Source organism: Puntigrus tetrazona, chromosome 11 (genome assembly GCF_018831695.1).
Source record: "Puntigrus tetrazona isolate hp1 chromosome 11, ASM1883169v1, whole genome shotgun sequence".
Taxonomy (NCBI): Eukaryota; Metazoa; Chordata; class Actinopteri; order Cypriniformes; family Cyprinidae; genus Puntigrus; species Puntigrus tetrazona.
Window position 1 is genome coordinate 20,935,135 of NC_056709.1, and position 19,585 is coordinate 20,954,719.

At 38.9% G+C, this 19,585-nt stretch overlaps 1 protein-coding gene across 1 annotated transcript; it reads right to left on the bottom strand.

The window, feature by feature from the left end:
* Window positions 1-16,166: 16,166 nt before the first annotated feature.
* snai1a (snail family zinc finger 1a) lies at window positions 16,167-19,564 on the bottom strand. Its single transcript, XM_043252620.1, has 3 exons — window positions 19,332-19,564; window positions 18,374-18,883; window positions 16,167-17,453 (listed from the first exon to the last, which is right to left on the bottom strand). Exons 1-3 carry the CDS (start codon window positions 19,405-19,407, stop codon window positions 17,269-17,271), a joined length of 771 nt encoding a protein of 256 aa, XP_043108555.1. The 5' UTR covers window positions 19,408-19,564; the 3' UTR covers window positions 16,167-17,268.
* Window positions 19,565-19,585: the final 21 nt, after the last annotated feature.

The window sequence follows — 19,585 nt, forward strand, 5'->3', positions numbered from 1 at the left end:
ACAGGCCTAAAACCAGCTTATTATGCAGGCAGCCGCTGCTACTTTTCCACTATGGTGTCAGTGCAGTCATTGAGTGTGTTGGAGCAGAGCGCCTCTTTTTACACACCGGCCCCAGTGGATCTGACCTTGAGATCAGTGTCCTTGTATGTGGAAAAGGAGTAAAGAGTGTGGACCAAAAGGGGAGGGGGCTCATAGCGTCCCAATATAGACGAGAATACTCCATCCCTGCCTCATGCCAAAGGCTGACATTCCTGACAAAGAGCAATCGACAAGGCCTATTGTTAAAGACACTGAGCACTCTCGCGCTGCTCATTGTATCAGCGTGAGCAAGACGTTGTTTAACAAAGTGAAGAATTAAAAAAATGTGAAACCTGTTGCTGCTATTACAGCGATTTAGTGAAACCACTACAAATGGTTGTAGTTAATGGAACTGCAGCTATCTTTTGGCAAAGCATTGAGTGTTTCATTGATGACGGCAACTTTCTTGCACTTTGGTTAGATATAGCAGGGCAGTTGAGGGCTATTCTGGGATGCTTCATAAGTGTGGCAGCTGGGTTATGTACAGCCTCACTTGCAAGACTGTGCATAAAAAAAACGTCGACAGATAAAATGTGCGAGATAATGAAATCGGAGGGTCCCTGTAAGATTTTAAATCCTGTTATTTTCATGCGCGGATTAAAATGGCTGTGAAATAACCACTGTAATTCAGCAACACAACTCAGAAACGACCCAGACTTTTGTGCGTGCGTATATTTATCTGCATATTAATCAGCTGTTGCGAAACAGTGGAGTTAAGTCAGATCATCTCGATTGAAACAGGGATTCCTGGAATCAAAGTTGCAATTGCAGTTGGGTCACAGTTGTTTTAGATCATTGTGCATTGAATGCCAGCGGGCTTAAAGACTGAAGTGAAGGGAGGCTGAGATTTACAGGCACACACACACACTTTTAAGGGGGTAGACCACCACACATACATACCTAATTTGTCATATGAGACCTGATAATTCAAATAAACACCCAGCTCTGCAAGTGGTAGTAGAAAAAATAGCAAAGCATGTCAGTGTTTCAAATAAAATAGTGCTAACTTCCACCAGCACCCTTTAAAGGCAAATTCAGTGGTGCCAGATAGCAGCAGCCGCTCCATTCAGTTCAACACTTGGATGTCAGCTAATCGTCCGCAAAACCTTTCAGCAACTGCGCTGTCTCTGTCGCGAGTCATCAATCCATCCGCTGGGAGACTGGAAAGCGTATTGAGGAGACATGAGTTAATACCTCAGCTCTTCAGTAATCTCACTCAATACCCTCAGCAGAGCCCAACACAAACACACAAACAGGCAATGAACGTATGAGTCAATTAGTCTTTTAGCAAGTTGGGGGTTGAGAGGCTCTGCTCCTACCCCTGTGGCTTCAGACAATAGACTGTCTTTCGGGGGGTTAAGTCATGGCCTTTGGCCCTAACTAGGGATACCAGCATCTTTAGCAGGTTTTCTATTTGTGCCCTGTCACAGCATACCTTCACTCAGCTATCTCACCGCCACGTGGCTTTATCTAAACCAATGCAGACAAGCGGTCGCACTTTGGGATATCGCAGCAATCCCTCCCTCATTCCAGTAATGCATTAAGCGTCCCTAGGCTACTTCATACTGACGCGGTGATGATCATCAACAGACTGGTGCAAATATATTTTGAAAATATATATTGATAATTATTTTAGAAGGCGGCGTTTTGTTGAAATGAACTACACCAGTGTTTCATTTATTTTTAGTTTGAAAACTTTAGAACTTTGAAATAGTTTATTACTCTTTGAAAAATGTGTAATAATCGGCTTACATTTAACATAAACAAACAAAAAAATTGTATTCACCATATGTCCAAAAAGCTCTTGAGCAAATCTTCACTTTGCAGTATAAGGCATGCCGTGTTTGTTTCTGCTACATCTGGCAACCCACGTGAGCATTGAGTCTGAGGAGAAATGGGCAGGAGAAACAACTGAAGCATTTTAAAACAATGTTAACAAAATCTGGCTATTCAACAGTTTAAGCAATCTGACAAAGGTTTATGTTATGTGTATTAATTGTCTTTTAAAAAAATAAATGTATTGATTAGATTTTTGTATTTACTAAACAGCATGGCAGCAAAGAACAGGCCTGATTCCCTAACAAGTTTTATTTACTGAGCAAAAAGAAAAACCACGAAGGCTCTGTCATGGGTATAGAGTGAAAGCAGCTCTGTCCCTCATCGTCTTGTTAAGAAATTTTAAACCTCGTTCATTTGTCTGAGCAGTTGTTGCTCTGATAACTTGCTAATATGGAGATCTTGCTAATATAGTTGGCATGTCTTGCTGAGTGCCGTCTGCGCGGAGGTCATCTCTCAGGCTACCTGAAGACAGCATGTACATCAGATGAATGAGGTGTAAACACATTTACATTGTCCTCCACATATCTTTACCCATGGTTCCTCTGAAACGTATGAGGGCGGTGATTCACATGCCAGAGACCACAGTTAATATTTAAGGTGGTGTGGAATGTGAGGGGGTTTGCCCACTACTGAAGTCAGTTTACTCTGCCTCTGAACCGTCCCGAGGGAGCGTGGCACCTGTCTCACGGAGCAACTGCTTAAACGCAGACACAGCCTGCCCATGACACAGATGGCTTTCAGCATGCCTTTCTCAAAGACTAAAGAGCCGCATCTGAACTGTGAAGCCCTTTTTTATTCTTTACCATTCCCTTCTCACGTTTGTTTGAAAACACAAAATTCTTAGCAAGCACATTGTGGTAGCTGTAAATGAAAATACTGCACATATACTCACGCCCATTCTAGTAAATGGTTTATTAATTTTATCTTCAGTTAAACAGACAGTAGAGCTCCAATCAAAACATTTAGACTCAGTCAGTAGAGGGCGCTTCATTACTTTGACCGTGTGTTCATTTCATTAAACGTTTTTCTTAGTTTATTTATTTAGTTATTTGATAATTAAATAAGTGCAAAAGTTACTGAATGCACAAAATGCATATGCTATATGTATGAATGGTGTTTTTGCGAGCAGACGGAAGCAGCAGGGCAGGATGTTACCTTGGCTCATTATAAATCTGTATTACTGCAGACAGTAACTCTTGTCAAATATGCTGTTTTGTTATATTTGGAAGACAAATACACATTTGCGAAATAGCACAAGGTATCGAATGTGCCTATTACACTGAACAGAGAGGGACTGAACAATGTCAAATTTACCATCACTCCAACAGCTGCTATATTAGAAACACCCTCACAGCAGCTTTCACTAGTTGTTTTTTGTTTGTTATTGGTTTGTTTTTTTTTGTAATTTGATGCAAAGGTATAGTGTTAAAAATGCACATATATTTACAAAAACTATTTGGGATTTATTTAGGATGTATGATGCTTATGACCATTGAAACGTATCATCATAGTCTGTGAAAAGAGGCAATAAAGTGATTTCTGACAGATCATGTGACACTGAAGACAGGAGTAATGGCTGCTAAAAATTCTGTGTTACTATCACAGGAAAAAGTTACATTTTAAAATGTTAAAATGAAAAACTGTCATTTTTAATTGTAATAGTATTGCACAATATCACTGCTTTAACTATATATTTGATTAAATAAATGCAGCCATGGTGAGTATAATAGAGCATATATGTATTAGGGCTGTCAGTCAATAATTTTTTTTTTTATCCAATTAATCAAAGATGTGGTTTTATAAGTGTCACAAATCCAATCCTTGGCGTTTCTTTAATTCATATTTTCATTGTCAAAAATTTAGCTAAAGCACAATATTGTGTTTAAAATACAACCCAATATTAACATCTATGTTAATACTGTCTAGCCGTCCATCTGAAGATTGAATACAATAAATAATAATAATAATATTAACATTTATTTAATATTTATTTAACATATATTTAATTTGTCTGCTTTTCAAATGTCTGGCACATCTGTGTAAAAACAAGTGCTTTTATTGATATAAATGAGCATTTACAGTATTTTTTGGACAATGTCCACAGCACTACCTAACTCTGAAAATCAGGCAGTTCAATTGCTTTAGCACTATGTATAATAAACAGCTTGGCAGGAAAATATGGCAATACTACTTTGACACATGTAATAGCAATCCTCAGGGGCTTGGAATCTGTCTTCAGCGAGAGAAAGGGTGTCAGTTGTGTGCATCACTTGCACTTCTAGCATTGTGGGGTATTGGTGTGAACCTTGAAGCATCTTGAGAAGTACTGATTCTTGGCAGAGTCTCAGGCACTTGAGCAGTGTCACTAGACCCTTCTAGTGAATTAGGTGTTCATTTTGCACTCAGTGATACTGAACTGACAATTTAGAGCATTTACCAAGATGCTATGCATATACAGCGGCATCCAGTAACAATCCATAAAATATCTTTTTATTTTTTTATTTTTAAGAGTGTACTTAAGGCTATGCAACTTGTGCTGTTCAGTAGGTTGATGTTTTTAAGATGAAAGAGGTCCCATAATTTGAATTAGATCTGCCTCATATGAAAATAGCAACATTTCATATCGAAAATGATCAGAGATTAATAATTATTGGATTACTTATATTGCCTTGTCACAGCCATTATATGCCAGCTCCATCATCAAAATAAAATAAGGGATTCCATATAACCTTATGCATTTATAATCACAGGCTAATTTATGTTAATAGCTATTGCAAAATCAGAAAAAAACAATAAGACTACTTATTTTTCATATTTCTGTTATTTATATTTCTTTAGTCATGTATTTATTTATATAATTTGTTATTTAGCTATTGTAGTAACAATAATGAAAACGTTTTGAATTTATTTGGGAACGAACCTTTTGTGTCAATTCATACTTTTTTCCAATATTCAAAAGAGAAAGCGATTTATGAAAAACGTGTTGCTCTGAACAAGTTAATTAACTTCTTTTAGAATAAAGTGTTGATATATGAACGTTTTAGCCTGTGTGGCGCCCTCTAGAGATATCTAGTCTGTCAGCGGTAGTACAGGTGTAGTGTAGAAAGAGTCTGGACAATTTGCTTTTCACATTTTGATGAAATACAAAACTGTTTCCAGTCACGTCCTCTGAAGTGCGTTCTGTCCAGAAAAAAAAGTGATGCAACGTGTCTTCTTTATGACTAACTAACCAAAGATCCTGATTTACTGGGGAAATGACTAATGGTAACTCACACTACTTTCAAAGGACTCTCTAGGTCTCTTCGTGTAATTACTGTAGTGTTAGTTAGGCTTTATGTGCTTAAATACCTGTACCAACTGGCAACCAAAATAAACAGTTCGTTTTTCCTGTAATTGGCAATAAGTTTTTTGGGGCGCTGTATTTTAAACGGCCACAAGATGGCCTTATGTTCCGCTTTAACCATAACTCTGCAGAGTAAATCATCGTTCATAGACTGACAATGACCATTTAGCTAACAGGGCGTTCGTATACTCCGTTTTGAATACATTTCTACTACAGGTCCTATTCGTGAATATATTTTCTATTACAGGTCCCATTCGTGAATTGTGATTAATTGGTCACACACACACTCACACACACCAAGGCAAAACAAAAGTAGTTTGAAGTAACTTCTTGCTGTTTTCTGAGGCTTGTTTGTGCATTAGACACAATGTCTACATGCTTGTAACGTCTGTAAATGTGTTTCTCTACCTCATATGGAATTTGTTCTTGGACATTCACATCCAGACATGGTGGCTGAGTTTGTTTATACGCCATTTGGCTTCCAAATCTAATAAAACGTCTATATTTAGAGCTTTACAGCAACGTTCTCTCTGTTTTCATTCCGTTCTCTCGCTATTTCTAAATATCTTAATCTCATGTTGTGTTCGCTCAGAGATATGAGTTATGATGCGAGAGTACGTCTCGGTAAAAGCCACTAACAGCATAAACTATATTTAATTATCACAATTGTTACCGTTTTTCTTTTCTGGCATTCTTTCTCTGGATGTCATATGGACAGGAAAGGGTTATCTGACAGGAAGTGGAAGTCCTCCTGCCGCCCCATCCTGTGACTGAAGGCCTGTGAGCCAGGAACCCCCGCTCCCCCCTCCTCCCCGTCCCTCCGCAGGGCATGGCTGCCCGCTTGTGTTTTGGTAATCTTCATCCACCCTGACCTGCTGGCCTGCTCCTGGCGCCAGCAGTCTCAGAAACCCCCCGCACCCCCGATCCCCCCGGCTAATTCAGTCCAGCTGTTGCAAGGTGCCTCGGCCACCCCCACCCGTCACTGCACTTGCCATATCCCTCACTAACACTAATATGCTGCCTCTGCTGAAAAGACAGAGCACTGTTTATGCTCTTGTGAGAACCAGGTATAAAAAACATCCTTGCAACAGTTATTTAGAGGGTAAAAGAAATCTGTTCAGGCTGAATGAAGAGTTTCAGTGCCGTTTTGACCCAAATTTAGATGACAATCATTTTCATCATTAATGTTTTTGTATTATCTTTCAGTAAAAAGTCAAATAATCCTTAAAATAAATAAATGTTTATCAAGGTAATAAATATATCAAGGTGTATATATATAATATCATGTCTTGTCCTCCAGTAAAATCACTTTAAAACAGTACAAATACATGTTTGTTTATTTTTTGTAATACATATTTTATTATTTACTTTTTTCTTATTTACTTTGTGTTTTTTATTAGTAGTTTTCTTTTTGTTTTGGAAAGTTTTTTTTTTTTCATTCAGGACAAAATGATGCACGTGTTTTCCTTGTATTCCATAAGGCTTTCTCTGCCAATCTCACACATTTATTTTGTTTGTTTGTTGATCCCTTTGTTACAAATATAACAACTTCACGAAAACATATAAATTCCAAAAGATTTGTTTAATTTCCCGTTGAAACATTTCAACAGCCGCTCTCGCATTAGCATGAATGCGAACAGACCCTCCGTTGACTTGCCGTGTCCATATTGAAATCACATGCAGACCATGAGCTCTCTGAATGAGCAGATGATAGAGAGGGCTCTGTTTCCTCTACTGTGGATGAGTGCAGAGGAATGCAGTGCTTTAAGAGACCTCTATCTCTGGTGCTTCTCGGGACTCTGAGAATGCACTTGCCAGGTTTTGTGTGTGTTTACATGGGAGACCTATAATTGTGTGCTTTGTTTAGATGTATGTTTTAAAAATTGCCTGTGTTTTTGTGGCTGGTGCCACCTTGCTTGTTTTTGCCAAAATGTCCTAAATGGGAATAGTCTATAGAGACTCGCTTTTGATGTACCTACCACACCCATAGAGAGAGAGAGAGAAAGGGAAAAAGAGAGAGAGTAGGTGAACTCATGTGTAATGTTGGCTCAAATGGAGGTCAGGTTGCTGTGGGATTTCCTCCCTCAACTCTCTGATGTTCTCTCGTTCAGCTCATCCCTCTTTTCTGCATTTCCTCTGTTGAGATTTACAACACTAGTTCTCATTGTGCACATAGAACTCTTTTTAAACAGAAATGAACTTTACCTAAACAATTGAATTAAAACTAATTGCGGTCTATTTGGAAAGTAGCATTGCAAAAAAAAAAAGAAAAGAAAAAAGTTCACTTTGGTGTCATCCACTTTAATGCATCTTTCTAAGCAAACATGAGTGTTTGTTTTGTAAAGGGCCATTTAGAGGGTGATTCAAGCTCTCTGGTCCATGCACTGAGACCCAAACCACTTAACAAACCAACCATGTCGCAAGGACAATGAAAAGCCCCTTCCTGCTTCGTAAAAGTGAGAAGCCCTTTCACAGCTCATGGCCGACAGGTGATTGCACAAGGACGATGTCAGTGTTTGAACTGCAGACAGGTGTTTGTGCCATTTGCCCACTCCAGACTTATCACTGGGGTGTTAAAAGTGAGGGTGGGTGGAGGGGGGCTGGCTGAAGCTTACTGGTATGTAAGCAAAAGCCGTTATCCTACAGTTCTTTCATCTAAGGTGTGAATGTCCGGCATGGTGGGTGAGTGTCACTCATTTAGCGCTCCAGTGAGAGACAGGTTCTTTTGATTGAGCTTTGCATTAAAACAGTGCTGTGAAAGACCACCAGTCCACATACCACTGCCTAAACACACAATCACCTTTGTTTGTGAGTTGTACGTGAACATGGGAGTAAAAGAGGAAGAGCTACTCCTACTAATGATGAGGCATCTCTCAGAACATAGCAAAAATCTGAAAAAGCAAGATCTTTTTTTTTTTTTTAAATAAAAATATTATTTAAATGTTAAATTATTTTATATTTATTATACCATCTTATAAAACGCATACCATTTTGTCTTACATAGTTTACCTCTCGAGTATACATTTAGCTTGTTTAAAGATATAGTACAGATATTATCTTTCGCAGTGAAGTTATTTATAAATGACCTCCTAAGATTCCCATACTTCCCCTACATGGAGTATCTGTTTTAAATCTCTTCTTTCTAGATTTCATGGTCACCACAGTGTCTGCATCACAAATTGATGTCAGACAGAGTCAAAAAGTTGGATGTAGGGAAATTCTTTGGTCTGCCATCACGATATTTAATAACACGGCTGACTTGACCTTTGAAAAATTTTACATTTTAGACTGTATGTTCATGGCTCATTAGAGTTTTTATATTTCAAGCCAACATTCCTATAACCCAAAGCTCAGTTGGGTGGCAAATCTTTCAGCATTCTTTGCGTGAAGCCTTTTTACTTTGGGAAGGGAAAACAACAAGCTGCAGTTTAATCACTTCAGCATGTGAGAGTTGTTAAACTGACAGAGGAGAACAAGAAGGCAAGAATATCTGCTTTGTTTAACCTGTATTCATTGATGTTAGTAAATGGCAGCGTGTAGGGGCTCGAATGTGGTGTGCAACTGATACGCAATGCATATGGAGCCATTTTCTTTCAGGGCCCCTGAAAAAATACATAAACATTATGTTCCCTATAATGAGTATTTTAAACCCCCCAAAAGAGGGATGTCCGGAGTCGAATCTCACATGCCCCCCTCAGAAGAGCTTGATGCACTAATTCTAGCATATATGAAAATATGAATGCTTGTGTGGTTGTGATTTTTGGAGGAGTTTCATCTCATTTCCTGCTCAAGATCTCAGACATTAATGAGCGAATCCCCCCCTCTCATAATATGTTAGTTTAGAGATTGTGGGTTGTCAAACTCCTCCAAACAACAGGATGAGAAGATCAGAATGATGCCTCATAGAGGATTAGAGACTGCCTGTAGATCAGGGTGACCGCGAGGTTGCAAAGTGCTTCTCTTCGTTACGAGGCTGCTGCGACAGAGGACCACCCCTGGATGTATGTGTTTGTGTTGGGGGAAGGTGCTGGTGGGTTGCATGATGTTATATGACAGCTGTAGATAGACCGAGTGTTAGTTTGTGTTAAATTGTTTAGTTAGCTCCGTAAACTAAGAGCCACCCCACGTGATTCTGGTGTATAAACAGCTTTTCATCAATAAAGCATTCATTTTATTTTTTTTATATATGAAGGACAGTTGTTGAGAACACACCCAGTCAGTAGTTTTTCATCTCACGCCCCCTTTTACAGGTTCACAACAACAGGAAATCCAAGAGCTGAGGTCTCGAAATGCCACAAGATTCCATTGATCTAACAGTAAAGTTTTGACACTTGTCCATCTGAGGTTGAACCTGTGAATAACGACACTCTTTTCTCTCCACATATGTGAGGAAAAGCCTAGGCAGCGGGAGCTGAGCACAGGATACAAGCCGCTATGCTCAGGAACAAGTTAAGTACGACCTGTGAGGCAGAGACCTAAAATTGGACTTACATCCTCCATGTGCCTCACTTCCCTCTCGCTTAGTTTTTCAGCCAACGCCTACATTCGTTTTTATAGTCAAGGATGTTTCTCTTGTTTTGGCAAGAATTTCAGTCATGAGTCATTAGGCATTTCTACATGACTTTAAGCAATGTGCATTGATGAGGATATTTCAAGTAAGTGATGTGTCATGGTCTTAAATGCTAATTGTTACAATGTGCCGTGTCCATGAACATAGTAAACTCTCACTAATAGTCCATCAAGAACCATGCGAAGTTGTTAGACCTTAAAGGTAAAGTGTATAGTTTATACACAACTAGCAGCAGCAAATAGAATTGTTTGAAAGGGTCAGACACAAGGTTGATTCAGTAATACTTTATAATAAGATGATTTGGTGAAGTAATTTAAAGGAACACAACCCTATTTACGAAAATAGGTACATTTTCCAACTCCCCCAGAGTTAAACAGTTGAGTTTTAATATTTTAAAATCCATTCAGCCGATCTCGATAGCACTTTGCTTAGCGTATATCATTGAATCGGATTAGACCATTAGCATATCTTTCAAAAATGACTGAAGAGTTTCAGTGTTTTTCCTATTTAAAACTTGACTAGTTATTCCAGTGTAATAATCAAGGAACTTGCTGCTGTACCAATGGCTGCAGCAGTCGCAATTATGCAGCGCCGGAAAATGCTGATAACAAACACTGTGTAACATCATATCATAGTACACAACATAACTACATATACTACTATATATTTGTATAAGTGTAGTTCTAAATTAACATTGTATTTATTACTGTGCTGCACACATTATTTAATAAAAATTACTACTCAAGAGTCAAGTGAAAACTGTTTAGAAACAGTAATTTTGCAATTAAATAGCTATTATATAATAAATTATTACCAAGGTTGCTATGGGATGCTTCGTTAACACCTTTGTTTGCTCTGTAAGAGTATGGGAAGATTTTTTGGGAATTGCAACGAGGTTCAAAACCAGTGCACGGACTGAAATTAGAGGCTTCATGCTCGTGCTTAATGTGGATCTCCTCGCTGCAGTGTGCTTCCTGTCCTGAGGTTTACACGGTTTATTTTTCTCAGCATGACCCCCACAGTTACCCCAACCCCTGTGTGTGTGGCAGAGTCGGGGCCAAGGGAGCCCAGGCGCCACACATTCGCGCTCGGCTCTCCTTCCCCTGGCTTCTCACTGGAACTGAGACCTCAGAAACACATGTCTCTGATCAAGTGCAGCCTGCGTCATTGGTTAGTAAACACGCAGCTCCAGGAAAACCAACAGAGAGCACATTCATCTTCAGCAACCCTGTGACTTAGTGAGTGTGTGATTCATTATTCTGTAATAAAGTCTCTCTGCTTCTCCAGCGGCCCTCTGGCAAACTCCGAAGCTCTTGGAGAGAGAGATGAGGGCCTTTGTTTGCATTTTGTTTAGTGGTTTTGTTTAGATGCTATTGTTCATGAGAGACCTTGGAGAAGTTGATGCAGAAGTTTCTCTGTCTGTAATTAGACTACAGCACTGTTTGTACTGGGGCACATCTGATGGACAGACATTGAAAGATGCGGGCTATGTAAGGTGAACTTTGAGACAGAGATATGCGAAACTTTATTTCATTGATTCAGTAGCATGTAATGAACATCTTCCTGTCAACCTGAAATAAAGGGGCTAAATACTATATGTACAATCGATTGCATAGTCTGTGACCAGAACATGACAAAAATGCAGTATATGGAAGTAGGAAGTCAATAAAAAACATATCAATCCAATATTTGTACATCTGTTATTTTAAATGTTTCCATCTGGTAATTTCTGAAGGTAGAAGATCAGTACATTCACGTACAGGTTTTCTTTCTTCTTTTTTTAAACCAGACGTATAGACTGCGAGTAACACAGTGCCATTTTTTAATATAAATATTGCTGTAAAGGTGCTGCAACAGACTCATCAGTCTTTTAGAAAACCCATCCAGCAAAAAAATAATATTGATTCTAAATTATAAATTCTAATAAATTAATTAATAATAATTAATAATAATTAATAAAGTGATGTTACAGACAATAAACTTTTTTAGTTGTTTTTTTTTTCATTAAAAAACCTTGTGATTTTTTTTTCTGTTGATTTTTTGTGTAAAAATATAAAACAGTGATTTTTCAGAAAATTATAAATAAAACTCACTGTTGAGTGATATTTGATTTTGTAATTTTTTTTTCTGGGTCTTGCTATGCGCAGGGCCCTCATACCAGTTTTACCACTGTTTTCACATGACTTTAGAAACACTGTTCTTAGGTCATCAGATGTGACGTTATTATGTTTTGGAAGGCGGTCCGTAAACGTTACCATCATGCTTAAAATCTGTCTCTTAATTCATTGCCTTACAGACACAGGAGACATGACAGTGGTCTGGTGCACTAACAGCAGAGATGCTTGAAGTTTAGAATACCTGTGGTGAGAAACGCGTGACTTTTAGCATGCAGCCAGTTTGACACAGACAGTACGGCGGCGTTGGAGCATTCCCTCAGGCGCTAGTTTGTCGTGGGTGCAGAACCGCTCGTGTTTATAAGAGGCTGACAGCTTCTTCCTGTATCCCAGGCCCTGAGCCCCAAGTCCTGGCCAGGGCCCTAGCGGCTCTCTCCCCCTGACTGAGTGGGAGAGCAGGCGTGGGAGGGAAGATTGAGTGGGGGGATGGGGCTCTAATGCAGCCGTACCGCAGTCACTGAACACTTGAGCCCACTTGTTTTCTCCCTGCAATGTCAGGCCAATGTAAACTCCCATTTCCTGCCTGGGACTTTGGGTGTCTCTGAGGGAGAGAGATGATCCTCATGTGAAGTAAGGCAAAGACACATCATACTTGTGCTCAAATTTAGCCATCTGAAGTTGAGAAAGAGCGAAAGAAGGAGAGTATAATAGACACACATGAGCCCTGAGAAAAGGGCTGGAATGTTAAACACATGCTTTATGGCAGCAGCAGCAGCCACTTTTGGTAAATTACAGTGAACGTTCTGGCACTTGGGAACGCGCAGTGGGGAAGGAGTTCTCCGATTTCAGAGCCAGACGTCTCATTATCCCTCAGGACCGACTGTATGAGAGTGCATATTTAGTTTTCGTTTCTTTAGCACAGAATATGCACTAAATATTGCTGCGGGTTGCGTTACTGCAAACTCTCTGGCGGCGCATTGACATGTTGGCTCACCGTAAACTTTCCAGGTTTGGAAATGTGCTTTTTTTTTCGCGTGAATAGAGTTTGATGAATCAGATATACAGGCCTGTGGTCTTTTTACCTGCTGACAGAGCACATTTGCGCTTTGTCAGGAATTTCTTTTTTAAGGTTTCTCACAGCAACTCCGATAACGTCATCTCATTAGGCCGCCTCTCCCTCCCCTCTGGGCTTGTAACAAATCGACCACATGTAACTGTTCTGCTTCCATACAGATGTTTTCTTGTCGGCTTTCCAGAGCGTTTGGAGGATTGCGTCCTTCCACCATTGCACTGCATCGAACGATGAATTAACTCCAGTTGAATCACCAAAAAGTAAACTTAAACAATTCTTTCCAAACCAGTAACCCCCCCCACCACCACCTCAAGGATTACATCTCACTGTCGTAAACTACATGTCAGCACCTGACACATGCATTCCAGAGATTGTGTTTGTCTGTGAGTGGTTGGGTGACTAAATGGGAAGAGGCTCCTCATACTAACACTCTTTCAGACGTTCGGATCTGGGACAGGACATGGAAGGACTTACCTCATGCTCCACAAACGCACCTACACTTACTATGAGAACTCTGACAGCAGCTGACTCACTGTCTGGATTCAACAGTTCGGTCTGATTAATGCAGACCTGCGTTTCCACTACTAGCAGTTGAGTAGCTTCGGAGTGCTGTTCGCATCCAAATTTGGAAAGCAAAATATGGAAGCCTTTTTCAGCCTCAGTGTAGAAAATACAAAACTCTGTTGCGAGATAAGGTTTAAACTAAGAAATAAACTAACTCTGCGGTCTTGCAGTTGTGAGACACAAAGTCGCTGCTTTGAAATAACCAGTGCGGTCTCATGAAAATGAAAATGCATATAAATAGTATGCCAGATAGAAACGAAAACTTGTGGTACTGATACTCTAAAATGTACTTTTGCATACGAGCATGGCACGCACGTGTTTGGTGTTCATATGATACACAGTTTTCTTGTGCATATTATACGCATCCACCCCCTAATCCTACCCATCGCATAGCATAAACACTTCAAAGATCATTTTTGCTTAACTATAATATTATTTTTTGTTTTTATTTGGCATACTGTTTATGCGCACATTTATGAGAACGGGTAGGAAATAACACATGCAATATGAATTTGCAAACAAAATCACATTGTGAGATTCAAAGTCATAATTACAGGAAATATGTCACAGTTTTAAGATATTAATTATAATTACAATTGCGAAACGGTTGCATTTGTGATATACAAAATCACACTGTGTAATTTAAAGTCATAATAACAAAACAAAAATACAATTGTGAGAAATATAATGTATGGACCAGCTTACCATACGTGCCATCCTGATAAGCAGGAACAAAATAGTTCTACTTTTTAATTTCCATGATTTCAAAATTGTGCACACGATTTATTGATTCACAGATTCATTAATTGCTTTAGCAAATCGAGGGAACAAATGAGCAAATCAAGCATCAATTTAAAAAATCACATTGTGAGTTATAAAGCTTAATTTTGAGATAAAAATTTACAAATGTGATTTTAAAAGGTTTTTATTTACAAAATACATCTGTGTATACAGTGTATTTTTAATTATGTATATATAAATGCACATAGATACAGTATCTATTTTGAAAGTCTTTACGTGTATTCATATAATTTATATTAGATATAAATATATTTAATATATAAATGTAATATTTTTTTCTTAAATATATGATGCATGGGTGTATATTTATAGAGAGATTCAAAGTCAGAATTATGTTATTAAGTCTCATTGACATAATTTTGAGAAATAAAGTCACAGTTTTATATTAAAATTTGTAACGTATAAAGTTGCAATTGTTCAACATAAACATTTCAAGTCAACATTTAAATTTTTATTCCAAGGTGGAAATAGGCTTCCATAGCAGACATCTGATCTTAGCTCGGTATGATTATTTAGGCATTACATTTACACAGGCCAGGTTTTGAGGTCAGCAGATAGGAGCGCCTTACATCAGTGCAGCATACACACACAACTCTTCCAACGCTCAGAAGCAAAGCTTCCAACATGAAAATATTTATGTAAGACATTCCATCAGTTAGCCTTGCAGCAATTCCTCCAGAGGCAAAATTACAGTTTGAACGAAAACAGAACGCTCAGATGACTAAAACGCCATCAGGCCACAATGGCATCTTTATGTCTTGTATATAAAAACGGATCTGAGTATACACATAAAGATCAACACACATCCGTATGCATAAGCAGGCCGGGAGACCGTTCTGGGTAAACCGTTTTGTTTGCAGAGAGCGAGTGTGTGTATGTGTGCAGTATGACAGGTGTGTGGGGCAGGTGCATGCAGTTGTCCCTGTGCTGTCATAGTGCATTCACCTGTTCACCTGCCACCCAGCAAACATCACAGTTACAAACCAGTGAGTCACTCCCATTCATGGGAAATGAAGCACCACTCTTCCTAATAATGCATTTCAACAGCTTCAAATAGTATGGGCCATCAGATTACAGGTATGACCGAAGCCGCGTCTCAAATGACATACTATACATGATACATTGTTACTGTTCTCATCCATGTAGTGTAAGATTTTCTAAGGTTATTTTGTCATCCAACACAGGCGTCTGATAACCCCTCCCCCTCTGCTACATAAGGAAACTATGACTGTTAAGGAGTCCAACGATCCAAACGTCGGTGAAAAAAAAACACGAAAAAATCACATATTGCTTAACGTTTACCTCGGGCCATCCAAGATGGTTTATTTCTTCATCGGAACAGATTTTAGCATTACATCACTTGCTCATCAATGGATCCTTTGTAGTGAATGGGTGCTGTTAGAGTCCAAACTGCTGATTAACATTAAAATAATCCATGCGCGATCCAAACGACTCCAATTCCTTAAATAACGTGTTGTGAATCATATCTAATCATCAAAAATTAACCATAAGCTATTGATCCCCGCTAAAATATATAATCTATCTATAATATGTCCAGTGGAAATAGGAAGGAATCAGGATAGAAATATACAGAGAATACAAGTGTAAACTCATCTAAACAAATATTTTAGTGGATTTTGATTTGAGCAGATGGATGTTTTCATTGGAATATTATGTATTTTTTAGTGAGAAAGGATGGTTTAAATGTGTTGATGGATTAGTTTCTTACAAACAGACTTGAGATTACCGTGATGTTTTTAAGCAGCTGTTTTGTACCAAATCCAAAATGAGAGAGCATGAATCAAAGTGTTCGTATAAACTTAAATTATTTTATTGGAAATGATTTCGACAAATACAAAAAGACATGAAATATGAAAACGATATGCTAAAAATTGCACTGAATTCAATTTTAAGAAGAGGTTTCATGCACAAATTGTGGAGTCAATATGAAATTAAAATTTGTATGTCCACGAGCACAGTGGACACAATATGAAAAGGATTGTAGTGTGTTTATTGACAAAGTCCTTTTCTTCACATCAGACAAAAATACAGAAGTATCTCATATTCATCACTTGAAAAAACATTGAGGTACAAAAAAAAAAAAATTATAATTAAATTACAAAAAGTAGCATGGCTTTGGTTTCAATGGTCCAATCATTTGTGTCATTTAAACAAAACAACAGGACTTCAATACTCTTTGGTAAATTGGAGTGCATTTAAAAACTTAGTCCCTGTACAACAAAAGGAAGAGGGATAAAAGGAGAGTAAAAAAAAGCAATTTGTGGTAAAAAGAACAAACATCGGTAAAAACAAGTGATGAACCTTGCACATGCAGGTTACAACACACTAAAACTGAAAAAAAACAACAACAACACACACACAGTCAACTGTGGTCCACGACTCTCTCCAAGTGTGTTTCTAGAGAACTCGGTAGACGCCACCTGTTATCAGAGATGTGACGGTCAGGGCCGTGGCACCTGTTAGCACACTGCCTCCGCACCACAGAACAGCTGTCTGTCTGTGTGCTTATGTTTGCGTGCGAGTGTGAGCGTGTGTGTGTGTGTCACGCTGAGAGACATACCCTACATGTGAGCCCACCCCCAACCTGACAGCAGCTGTCCCTGGTTCAGGAGTCCTAGCTGAACAGCTATTACACTTTAAACATTCATAAAAACTCCTTCATTTGAAGTAATCTGGTTAGGAAAAAAAAAGTCTGTGGCATTTGGAAATGTATCGACCGTGTTATGTTTAAGAAGTCTGCTGAAACGTCACATCATCCTTGTCCTGTCGCATACTGCATCTACGCGCGGGTGTTGAGAGGAGAAGCGCACGGCCATTATTATCATCTCACAAGGCACTGTGTCCGAATTACAATTAAACGAGGTGTTCAGGCCGTGGAGGGACAGCAGCCGGCCGCGCTGTGTTTCTGCAGCAAGGACATGCGGCTGAAGGTGCGAGAACAGGTGCTGCACTGGTATTTCTTCACATCTGCGTGGGTCTGGAGGTGCGCCCGCAGGTTAGAGCGGTCTGCGAAGGCACGGTTACAGTGTGTGCAGGAGAACGGACGTTCGCCTGTGGGGAAAAAAAGAGGGAGAGTTAAAACCACAGTTAAATGCATGCACTCTGCAGTCACAAATGTCCTTTCTAAAAGTAAACATCTTTGTTAAAGGGCAATAGCTAACTGTCACACGGTAAACTGATTGAATCAACCAGAGGTACACAAAATAATTGGCCATTCAGCAAGGATGATAACAAGTGCTCTCTGGCATTCTTGATCAACTTATCTGCGCTTATCTCCGCTCTCACACTAGTGATTGATAAGATTGTCCTATTGTGTCATTGTTAAGACGATGTCAACACAATGAGTGATCAATGAAAAGCCATTCTACTCACGTGACTGACTGAATCACTAAAGTAACTCTATTGCATTAAGTTACTGAAGAAAAAAAGGATTTATAGAGACTTCCAAGAAAAAATTTACTTTGAAACACCATAAAAAGTATTTTATAAAAATTTGGACAGAATTTTTTTTTATTAAAATTCCTGTTATGGATGCTTGAAATTTCAAATAATTAAAAAAATTATATATATATATATATATATATATATATATATATATATATAATATATAAATATATAAATAACAGAATATATTTCCTCAGCTACAATCTTTTTTTAAAAATTATAAAAACATTTTATTTTCATGTAGCAAAATTCAAAAGTTGTTTACTCTGCTACATCTTAAAAATAAGGAAAATACATCTTTTTTTATGTAAAGCAAAATAAAAGATATTTGCTCAGCTACTTATATTTAAAATTGAATAAAATCTTGTTTAATTAAAAAGTGCTATATCTCCAAAATAATAATCTAAAAAAAAACATTGATTTTGAATTGAACATTCAATTTTGAAAGACATCCAAAGCAAAATTGTCTTTAGCAATAAATCTGATTAAATAAAGTGAGAAAACATTTAGTAAGTTGGTTGATGTACCTGTATGTGTGCGAATGTGTCCTCTTAACAGCCAGGGTCGTGAAAACGCCTTTCCACAGGTGGGACAGACACACGGTAGTGTATGTGAGCGGATGTGCATCTTCAAGGCACCAAGGCTGTTGTATTCTTTGGGACAGTGCTTGCAGAAGAAGGCTGGTCGAGTGGCTGGGACGGCGGCCTCGCTCTTGTCCTCTCTCTGTCCTGCTCTGTTCTTGCCGTTGCGCCTCGGCCTGCTGGTCTGTTGGGGGTGGTAGGTGTCGGAGGAATCTGGGCTCGGTGGGTCTGAGGTGCGCCCCTCGTCTTCCTCCCCGCTGCTGCTGCAGCTGACGCTGGACGGGGAGCTGAGGTCCAGAGGGCCCTGGCTAGTGGAAAGGGTGGATGGGGATGTGGGATCGTGTAGGGAGGGTAGCAAGCTGACATCCCAAACCAGTCCAGTGGTCAAGCAAGTCACTGGGAAGTCGCTGGTGACTGCTGGAAGTTCTGCTAGTGGGTACGTGTCTGGCAGGGTATCTGAAAAGTGCAAGAGAAAAGACAAAATAAGTTCCTAATCATGTTTTCATAAGTATAAACACTGGGCATAAAGATCTTGAGAGTTGATAATGTAAGTGATTGCCACTGAAAAGCACAAGGTAGATAACGTTAGTTGCAACAGAAGTAGAAACTAAGTAAAAAAAAAAAGTGCATCCCATATGCAATCAGATCCAGTGAAGAAAAAAGAGCTGTCTCTAAATCGAAATATCACGCACGGGAAATTATCCACAAATTTACTTTTTGCAAAGTTACATTTTTATGTATATATAGCTCATAACTATATCCGATTTATGGAAGGTTGAAGAAAACTCGAACACAATTGTTATTCCATAACCAATCTACGTGCAACTTTTGCTCTCTAAAAACATTCTGCGTTTAGATCGATTCGATTTTTAATACATTTTTACACATATACACCAAAACTCACCGTTCTGACATTCCAACTCACTGTAGTTTGGCCTCTTGCTGGTGAAATACTTTTTTACCAGGAAAGATCGAGGCATGCTGAGCTCTTCGGTTTTAGCAACCCAGTCCAGTTATTTTTGAGGGGTAAAATCTCGTTGAAATCGCTCCACTTCAGATAGTCCGTTAAACGCAGCGACCTCGCCAATCCGCGCTTCTCGCAACTTGAACGCCGATCTGGACTACAATTAGTGAGTCTATACTTATTTAAAATAGTCT